Source organism: Clupea harengus, chromosome 18 (assembly GCF_900700415.2).
Source record: "Clupea harengus chromosome 18, Ch_v2.0.2, whole genome shotgun sequence".
Taxonomy (NCBI): Eukaryota; Metazoa; Chordata; class Actinopteri; order Clupeiformes; family Clupeidae; genus Clupea; species Clupea harengus.
This window is the reverse complement of record NC_045169.1, coordinates 12,973,294-12,984,281: the sequence shown is the minus strand read 5'-3', so window position 1 is coordinate 12,984,281 and position 10,988 is coordinate 12,973,294. Positions and strand designations below refer to the sequence as shown.

General features: G+C 41.7%; 1 protein-coding gene across 4 annotated transcripts in view; it reads right to left on the bottom strand.

The window, feature by feature from the left end:
- Window positions 1-1,605: 1,605 nt before the first annotated feature.
- Window positions 1,606-10,988, bottom strand: part of c18h20orf27 (chromosome 18 C20orf27 homolog) — a 27,100-nt gene continuing 17,717 nt past the window's right edge. For all 4 annotated transcript variants that reach the window (XM_042710413.1, XM_012832454.3, XM_031584846.2 and 1 more), the window contains 2 exons: window positions 7,146-7,271; window positions 1,606-4,225 (listed from right to left, as the gene is read on the bottom strand). In XM_042710413.1, coding sequence (XP_042566347.1) covers window positions 4,125-4,225; window positions 7,146-7,271 — 227 coding nt within the window. In that variant the 3' untranslated portion in view covers window positions 1,606-4,124. The remainder of the gene's footprint in view (window positions 4,226-7,145; window positions 7,272-10,988) is intronic.

The following is a 10,988-nucleotide window of genomic DNA, read 5'->3' as shown; positions in this document are numbered from 1 at the left end:
TCTGAAGCTGTTATCAACACTCTTCAGAGTTATTATTAAATATTCCAGGACTATTCATGTGTTGATAAATTAAAGCGTACCACCTACTCTTTCTGGATTGATGTGTTGTACTGAGTCGTGTGGGCAAGTAATAACTTCTCTATGTAGGGTGGAATACTAGTGTGAGGAAGCGAGAGGGAGACCAGTGTTGTACTGAGTCTACTGAATTCATCTGACTGTTGAAACATCAATCTGAATTAGGTTTAAGTTCAGAACAGATCCCGACCAATCGCACAAGGGTTTACATATGAACAACGCTGGCAGAGATACACCTTGGAGAATAAAGGGGTTTTGAAATGTACTCTTTTATGACCGAAGATTCATGTCATCAAGGGTTTTGAAATGCGCGCTGTACCCTTTTATGATCGAAGATTCATGTCATCAAGGTCATCAAGCTTCCTCCTAACCTTGAACCTCACCTCTGGGAGAAAAGTTAACTTGCCAGAAAAAGTACTTATAAATAAATAATAATAAGTAAATAAATGCGGATTTAAAATGCTTCGGGAAGCGTGTGTCTGCTATAACTTCGGTCCTGTCTGTCCTGGAAAAGTCTCACACCTCATGGCTCAAAGCCATCCCCTGAATTCAGTACGCATCTAGAGCTCCTTTCTCTTCAGAAAAAAACCCACTGAATACTTCAAATTGTTGAATTTGTCATTTCTGCTGCATGACTGAAAGATGTATAGAACGTAGAACACAGTTAAAAGCCTGTAAAATATATTCTCTAGTGTGTGTGGAACGTTAACTGGTTGTGTTCTAGAAATGATAGCTTAGACAAAAGTTCTACTAGGAAGACTCATAGTCTACGCCATCTATTCGTCCATTACTTCTAACCAAATAGAGGCTCCCTTGTTGCAATGGTCCTCTTTTTAATTTAAATGTAATTTGTTGTTTGATAGCTTTAGCTAGAACCTGGCCACCCGTTTCAATGGTGAGAAATATCTCACCATAACTAGAATTTATCTTTGTCATTTGGACCCAAAAGTTCCAGTGACGTTACAGAGATCAGCCCACTGCTGCTGAAAATGATTGCTAACACTTTAAGCAAAACAGCTCTGGAGCTCGTGTCAACCAACAAATAACATAGCCAAACTTCACAATTCACAGTCCATGGAAGCTATGACCTTTTGTTTTACAGACTAAATAACTAAATACAAGTTTCAAATATCTATCTAAAGTCACCTCATCACTTGACGTATTACGGCTACTCAATGTGGTCGTAGGCGATGACATCATTTCGGAAGTACCTACCGACATCGGACGCGTACATTGCTCACTCCTACACGACTGGACAAAAAGGGCTGAGGGAGGGGAATTCAGTTGGTTGCAATCTGCATCACTAGATGCAACTAAATCCTACACACCTCACCTTTAAGGGTTACACAATGGGGACCAACACACTGCACCTTCAAGGGTTACACAATGGGGACCAACACACTGCACCTTTAAGGGTTACACAATGGGGACCAACACACTGCACCTTTAAGGGTTACACAATGGGGACCAACACACTGCACCTTTAAGGATTATACAATGAGGACAAACATTCGGATTCATGGACACAAGTTTGAACAGGCAACCATCAACTTTATTTGATTAAAAGGGAGAACATTCTCAGAAAAGCAGAGAGAGAGAAACACACAGGCAAAAAACCATGGCAACACGCCACAGACGGACAAAAACACGGCGTGCATTCACACAGAGCGGCCATAAAAGTTCAAACAAACATTCGTTTAATGTCCAACTAGACCTTTCGAGTAAAATAAATATCATACACCTCTTGTTAGCAGACATCCTCAGCTGATTTAACAGAACACAGAACTTCAGAGGACCCTAAATGGCAACATCACCTCAGTATACAGACATAGACAATAGGGACAATAGAAAATTACATACATGTCTACAGCTATGCCGTTTAAAAAGTAAGGCTCGTAACAGTACATTATATGGTGGCAGATTGACCTCTCTTTGAGGTGGTGTCCTCAAAGCACTGAGAGAAAAACAGAAAACAACAGAAAAAGAGACAGACAGAAAAAAATATAGAGAGAAAAGAGACAAAGAGAAATACAAGACAAATTGAGAGTTTGGGAGACAATGACCATAAGATTTCGGTGTACTGAATAGTACAGAATAGAAAATGTACCGCTTGGCATTAGATGACTGAAAATGCTCCAGGGAAACAGAGCACATCATCCATTAGTCTGAGATCAGTTCCTCTGTCATTACTGATGGCAAACTGACGGGATGGGCTTTAGAGGGAACTGATCTCACACCAGTAAATAAGGGCAGTGGGGTCAGCAGATTCAACTTTAGCTAAGGTTTAGTTTTAACCTGGGTTTCCTTGGCTGTACATTGCCAATGGAAAACATGGAATTTGGCAGCTAGCAGAGAATACTGAATCCCTGGCCTAACTGGTATAAAGATGACTGCAATGATGGCTGTAAAACAGAGAATACTGAACCTCTGGCCTAACTGGTATAAAGATGACGGCAATGATGGCTGTAAAACAATAAAGATGGGCAAAGGCACTTGTGATGATTAAAAAAAATGTCATGATAAAAAAAAAAAAAAAGACCAAAAAACCCCCCCAAATAAATCTTCAGCTCCTCAGTAGCCCAGTCAAGGAACTCCCTTTGTGGAGAGCAGCAATGCATTCTGGGATAATCACCAGTCCCTTTTGGTGATTGCAATTATTAAAGGATGCGATTGTCTCGTGGCGAGTATCACTCCTTGGTCTCTCGGGCCTTAAATCACGTGGTGGGCTGGAACACTTGTTTATTTTTTTCTTGCTCACTGGACAGGCTCTGCTTACACACACACACACACACACACACACACACACACACACACACACACACACACACACACACACACACACACACAACACTGTTCCCTGGACAGGCTCTGCTCATGCAGAGAAGCTCTGACGGAACGGATATCTTGGGCGGTTATGGACCAATAGTTTCTGCTCTAACTGAACCGATATCTCCAGCGGTAACGGACCAATCAAAATGGAAATTAAATGGTGCCAGAGTTCTCTCTGCGGCCAGAAACCAGAGAGAAAGAGCCCCACAGAGTACAACTCAAGCCGACTGACCACAGAAGATCATCGGCCTCGTCCAAAATCCACCCTAGGTTCCAAAGATATCCAGTGTAACTGACAAGTTGGACAAGGCTTAACCCTGCCAGGGACCAGAAATGGTGGTGATTTCATGCTACAGTGTATTCATTTGGGAGCAAAGCGGTTCTGATGACCTACACGATTTCACTTCATAATGGAAATTACCAGTATAATATCACAGTCCTTATTTGACCATACATTGGTCAAGAAACACTATCTTTCAATAAGAAATTGTCTAGGATGTCACAAAGTAAGAAGCTGAAGCAAGCACATACCCTAGTAGAAAAAAAAAACATTTTAAGAGCTATGCTGACCCCTACTGGCAAAGAAATAAAGTGAAGCGCCAATGACACCTGACTTGAATACGTGGTGTCTGGTGCCCCCTGGTGGGCAGTTGGTAAAAATATCAAGACGCTGAAGGACTTATCAGTTGATTGTGTGTCTTTCCAAAGCACCGGAGGGAGCGGGAGGCAGTTGATTTTATATATATATATAATATTTCTTCATTGGATAATCAATACATATTGAGAATTTTTAATAAAACCAAATAAAAAAGCCAGTCATTACAGATTGAAGATTGAAGCAGGGGAACAACCCTTAGCTGAACTCAGAGATCAGTGTTCTTATTGCCCTCCGTCCTCCCAGCGCAGGGCTGTGTGAACAGTACAAAGTCACAGGATAGCAAGTAACTCATTATGAGAAGCACAGAGAAAGAGTTTGCCCAGTACTGATGTGGCAGAATGTATGGCACTGGTGTGTGTGGGTATGTGAGTGAGTGTGTCTGTGTGTGTGTGTGTGTGTGTGTGTGTGTGTGTGTGTGTGTGTGTGTTTGTTAGTACGTGAGGGGAAGTGTAACTGTGCAGGTGTTAGTTAAACACTGTGTTTGATTGAGAGAGAACAGGTCTCTGAGTGTCTTCGTGCATGTGTGTGTGTGTGTGTGTGTGTGTGTGCGTGCGCGCATGTTTTAGTCAAACCCTTGCCAGTCACTCTGCTCAGAGTCGTACTCTAGTTCAGCCCCTACACATCTCACTCCTTCCAACAGCATCGGGGTGCCATGGTGACGATCTGGAAGGAAGGAAACGAGGGAGGCAGGGAGTGAGAGAAAACAAATGAGAAAAAAACAGAAGGGGGGGGGGGGGGGTTCAGTGAACAAAATTCAACTCAGTAACACTTTTAAAAACATGAAGGAAACAACATATTTCTTTCTTTTGTCTTAATTCCCCTAATTTTCTACCACAAGAAAATTTGGCTCAATTGTGTTTCAATATTTCTGATGTTCTCCAATTACATATTCTGACCACAAGAGGGCGCAAGAAGACAATACAATATTTCACAGCACTAACAATTCCTTCTTTGCAGACAATACAATTGATTGCATCCTAAGGTATGGGTTCCTCAAACCTTCCAAGCCGGGCCCCCAAGCTGTTCTACAGTACTTGGACGTAACTAATTCACGTCCCTTGCATTTTGCGAGTGAGAGGTCAGTGGCCACACCCCCCACTTGCGAGGTCGTGTGCCCCTTAAGGGTCTTTTATACTCGGTTTTTACGCATAAACGTAACACGTAAGTTACACGTAAGTTACATAAACGCAGTTGTTTTGATTTATAGTTCCTTTAGGTTCCCCAAGGGTTGTGCGTGTTGCAAAGCGATTCAACGCCAGAACAGTAGGTGGAGTAACGTTTTTTTGCCTACCCCATGAAGCGAATGGACACGATGAACGGGAGATTTTTCTGTTGAAAATGCCTTACTTTATAGACAATAACGATCATACACCCCCATTGCACTAAACAACACTCAAACAAATAAATATTGGATTGTTAGTCTATTAAGTATTGTATTTTATTAATTAGCCTGTTGTTAACCTTTCCTGCTAATCGTAGTCTGAGATTACAGGGGAGACTTTTGTTTACTGCTCCAGAGCCGAAGTGATCTATATTCTTAACTCCGGGGTTATCTCCCTTTCCCTTCTGAATGTTGAGTGAAGTAAGCGTATTTATTGCAGCGGGACAAAGGAAAATGAATACATTTGTTACACGAAATACAAAGGTTGGCAATTCAGTACCAGTGGCGAAAAAGACAGATCACATGATGCAGAAGTTCGTTTATTGACACATCTTTTAAGGACGGGCACAGCGCTTTAAAACGACGTGTTTATAAGTTACATTATTCAAAGATGAAAGATAGAAGGCGAGATAATCTCTCATCATGAGTGAATGTCAGTGCTTGTAATACAATGGTGTTGGCCGCAAATTAACTCCACTTCACGTTAATGAGCAGACCGGGCTCAGCTTGCCTCACGTGTGCAATAACATATGCCGTTTAATCATATTTGGTAGAATGAAGGACAAATTAGTTGTGAATACTATCACCGAGTTTGAAAGGTAGGCTATTGGTCAGGTAATAGCCGAGTGACAGCTGATTTTCTTTCTGATTTGACAGTAGCCTACATCTGTGTGTTTTAAGCAAATACAATGTGAAATAGGCTATTTACCAACGGGCACCTGCTATCACAGTTAAAGTTGTATTAGTATTGATTGATTCACATCGATATGAATGGATGACATGACTAACAAGTGGCGAAAAATGAATATAAAAGTACCAGTACCAGTGGCGAAAAAAGACAGATCACATGATGCAGAAGTTCGTTTATTGATACATATTTTAATGACGGACACAGCGCTTTAAAACGCTGTGTTTATAAGTTACATTATTCAAAGATGAAAGATAGAAGGCGAGAGAATCGCCATGTGTACCTTCTCATCATGAGTGAATGTCAGTGCTTGTAATACAATGGTGTTGGCCGCAAATTAACTCCACTTCACGTTAATGTTAACTTTTGCATTTGAGCAGACCAGGCTCCATTCTATCGCTTGCCTCAGGGGTGAAATTGATTGATTCACATCAATATGAATGGATGACATGGCTAACAAGTGGTGGAAAATGAATATGAAAGTATTTGTTCGGTGAATTAGCGCGTTCTTTCCAAACAATCGCAGTCAACGGTTTTTAAATGTCAACACAGTATAGCCTATCACCTAACGATCATCTGAAATATGACGGGATGTCAAAACAAACCTTTGATCTAAACAGAATATTCAGTATGGAATAGGAATATATCAGAGCAGTATCTTCTATCGCGTTTGACAAATATGCTCAGATTGCTGTTTCTGATTTCTCCTGTGAGAATGGGATAGTAGCCTATTCTCTCCATGAATTTGCGGTCATTTGAGCGTCCTTATAAGTGTTTAAAGAGGGTTTGTAAAGATGCTCATATCTTCGGACCTCTTCTGTTATGTTTGTTCATAATCAACAAGAAGAGGCTTGTGAGACAGTCTGCAGGCTATTCATGATTCAAAAACATTCTAGTCTTGCCTTGGCCTTTAAAAATGGCGGTATTATGCTATGAAACCGGAAATGTGAGACTCCTGAAAGGATGGGGTTAGCAGCCTATCAGAGTCTTTGCGGGCTGCGTGGGAACGCCGTGGTTTTTGTTGCATAGTGAGACATTTTGGCGGACGCACTTACGTGTTACGTGACTGCTTAAAGGGGCTTACAACAGCGTTTATGTAACTTAAATGTTACGTTTATGTGTTAAAACCGAGTATAAATCTGCCTTTAGACTATGCATAATACGCAAGTTAGCCGTCCGCGACCACACACTCGAGGTCCTTGCACGCCCCCCACTTTGAGAACCACTGTCCTAAGGGCATGGTAGAACACACAATACTGTCTATTCTGAGAATTGAAAAAGGACACACACACACACACACACACACACATATATGTGTGTATTAACACATAAGTAACACAATATTAACCAAATTCACAGACTCATAAACAAACTACACAGACACACATGCGCGCGCACACACACACACACACACACACACACACACAGACACACAGACACACAGACACACAGACAGACAGACAGACAGACAGAGAGAGAGAGAGAGAGAGAGAGAGAGAGAGAGAGGCACTCACCCATAACGCGGGCCTGCACTTTGATGCGCACATGAGCGTCCTCCTTGCTTTCGCTCACCAGGGTCAGCTCTTCACACAGCACCCCCTCCTGGTGGGGCATGTACTCACAGCGCACCTTCACACCACCTAATAGGGTCAGACAGAGAGACAGAGAGAGAGAGAGAGACACACAGAGAGAGACAGAGAGCAAGAGAGAGCAGAGAGAGAGAGAGAGAGAGAGAAGGAGGGATGGATAGACAGAGAATGAGAGAATGACAGAGGAAGATGAGAAAAGTAGAGAGGGGCAGAGAGAGAGAAAATAAAAAGTGGAGAATGAGAGGTAGAGAAAGAGAGAGAGAGGTGGAGGAGAGGAGGGAGGAAGGAGAGGGGAGATGGAAGAGGAAGTTGGGGAGAAGTTGAAGGGGAGAGCACATCAGAGAGAGTGAGCATGACAGAAAGGCAGATGGAAGAAAACAAACATGATTACCAGTGACTTTCATGATTTCTTATGAAAGGCCACAGCTGAGCCTCACTGGGACAGTCACGTAACCCAGGTTACAAACAAAGACAATCTCTTGCAGTGTCAGACTACTCTACTCCTGCGGGAATGGGATTAGAGTGTGGAAATCTCTAGATGACGAGGGATGGGGAGGCTAGTGCACAGACAAACACAGACACACACACACACAGTGAATTTGGGGAACATTTGTTTTGGGGTTCGTTAGTCCTATCTTCACAGTTACATCACATTTCAGAAGTTCAGAGGCATCTTCTTTTTTGACAAAAAAAAACTATTAAGTACATTTTTAAATAAAACCGTACAAAGTGAAGAATTTTGAGCTACAATCATTTGTGGATGCTCTTTTGAGACGCAGGGAATAGCTGTGGTCTGAGTCATGTTGCTTATAAATACTGAACAGGGACAGTGTGGTTGGCCTGGGAGACAAGGACGGACACAAACACAGACTGACACACACACACACACACACATACAAACACAGACTAACACACACACACCAAACGTCCACAGACATCTGTCACTCAGAGGGTGGAAAACATCCCAGGGTCAAAGACATAAACCATTTAACACACACACACACACACACACACACACACACACACACACACACACACACACCACACCACACCACACCACACCACACACAGTGTGATGGAAAAACAAAAGGCTTGCCCGTTGTGAAGTTCAAAGCCCTGTCAAATACAGTGTCAGTTTTCTCTGTGTAGCTAATTGCTTAATCAAAGTCGTAAACAAGATCACACAGAGACATTGACGAGCTCAATTAGAACAAGGAGGTGGGCTCCTTCTGTCTCCTGTCAAAGCCTATGTCAATGACACACACACACACACACACACACACACACACACACACACACACACACACACACACACACACACACACACACACACACACACACACACACACGATCAGAATCCATAATCAGAACCCCCTTAATTTACACCTTAAATTATCTTTAATCTGTACATAAATAGTTATCAAAGTATGTACATGATCACTAGTGTGTTTTTGTCTCTACTTCAACTTTTTGTTTTTACTTTTACTGTTACTAACCTACTAATACATAGCGACTGTGTGGAACTGTTTACAAACAGACAAAGAGACAGACTCTTATCTCAACAGTTCACAGCTCCTATTTTAATTGTTTGTACAAGCGAGACACACAAAACAAAACATTGCTATTTTTAAAGCCGCAGTAAGGGGTTTTGGTCTAAGTCTAAGTTAGTTTACTACTTATAGGCAATGTACAAAAACCCTGCAAATACCTCCAACATCTGAGCTGGCACTGACAAAAGCATGCTAACGTGCTAACTGGTGTGTTTTAGTGGTACAGTTGGAAATGTCATTGTCTGGCACGGTGGCTCAGTTGCTTGCACTGCTTGCATTGCTGCCTCACAGCAAGAAGGTCATGGGTTCGATTCCCACATGGGGCGCTGTTCACTTCACTTGGTCCCCGGGCGCTACAAGCCGCCCACTGCTCCTGGGGGGTCCTTGAGGAAGGACAGTCCATGATGGGAAAAAGCAGAAAATAAATTCACCGCGACATCAGGCTTACCTGCGTGTGTGTGTGTGTGTGTGTGTGTGTGTGTGTGTGTCCTGTGTCGCCTCCATATATGCACGTGTGTGTTCCAGTGTGTCGTGTGTGCCATTAAAAACCTGACAAAGGTCTTGATTATTATGAAAGCGTGCATTTTAAAATACATCAATTTCCAACAATACTCTTGCTCTAGTGTTCACTCGTATGCTTGTATATGTATACAAAGGGTTCCCACTAAGTACACTATACATAGTGTATACACATATACATACATAGATCTTTTGAGTAGGGCCTTGAAAGATACTTTGAACCTATAAGATATCGGTCATTGGATAGGATCATTATAAGACTTAGTCTTCAATCTGTAAACATCAACTCCTTAATAATCCCTTGAATTTCGATGAACTCAGGAAAAGATCTGAATCATGACTTGTATCACATATCTTCATGACATTTCTTTAAAGGAGCAAGTAAGGGCGTGGTTAAATTAAATTAAATTAAAGGTATGTCTGAGGGCTGTCAGGCACCTTTGAGGTAGTTTGACACTTTTACCCTACTGATATTTACCCTCTCTGCCCCGACACAACAGACTGATAGCCTACTGATATTTACCCTCTCTGCCCCGACACAACAGACTGATAGCCTCCTGATTTTTACTGCACCGATACAAAATGTTGATAAACCCCAAAATCTTTTGGGAGTCTACTTAGAATGACTCTGTAAGATAATAAGCAAAGCACCTGTTATAAATGGAGATATACTGTGATGACAAGTTATAAATGGGGATATACTGGGGATATACCGTGATGACAATTAGGAAAGAGAGATAAAAACATGCGTGTAGAAAATGAGTGTCCGATACAGCTGACTGCAATATGATGTCCACCAACAGAGGGTTTCTTTATATACTGACTGAGAAGACAGACTGCCATAGTTGACAAAGCTACAACTATTCTACTGCTATAAATTATTACACAATAATTTCTTCGCCACTTAATTTTCACCCAACTTCCACTGCCCTTTATATTTCACTATATTTCACCAACTCTCTTTTCGGCACAGAAAATCAGGCAATCTCCTCAGGTTCTCTTGCTCATGTTGAAGCTGTACATAGTATTTAATCTGAGTAAAATGAAGGAGACTCCTGAACGGAGTGCCTTCAGTGAGCACGGTCACAAGAAGAGCTATGCTATGCTAGCTATCTAAAGACAAAGGAACTGGATGTCTGCCAAACGAATCCTATTGGCATTGTAAATATGAATACACTCAAGACCTTTATTATAAGTGCCCCACAAGGTAGGTTTATGTAAGCAAGCAACAAGTCTGCTAGCTAGTGCCGATTTGTGCTATTTTAATTGATTTGAATGATCCACGACCAATAATCCAACACAAAACACAAGAAACACAGAGGTTTCTGTTTATGACAAGTAAGTGTGATTTGTTAACTCACAAACATTGTGGTGACTAGTTCTGCCAGTGGCTGACGCTACGCTGCTACGATGTTGATATGCCAACAGCCAATTGATCATCCTGTCATCACATGAATAGCTCTCTTTGCTAATGGGTGGGTCTGTTTTTTGGCCCAGAGACTGAAATGTGCATTCTTTTCCCCTCACAAAGCTGTAAAAATACATTTGGTTTTCGACCTATATATATTTGAATAGTAGATAATTCAAGGTTTTTAGGGGTGTTAATTTGATGTTTCTAAGACAAAGACTTGCAGTTCTGAAGTGGTTTATTGTGTAATAGTGTTTTATTCGACGACCCCTGAGAGTTAAAGATCATCTC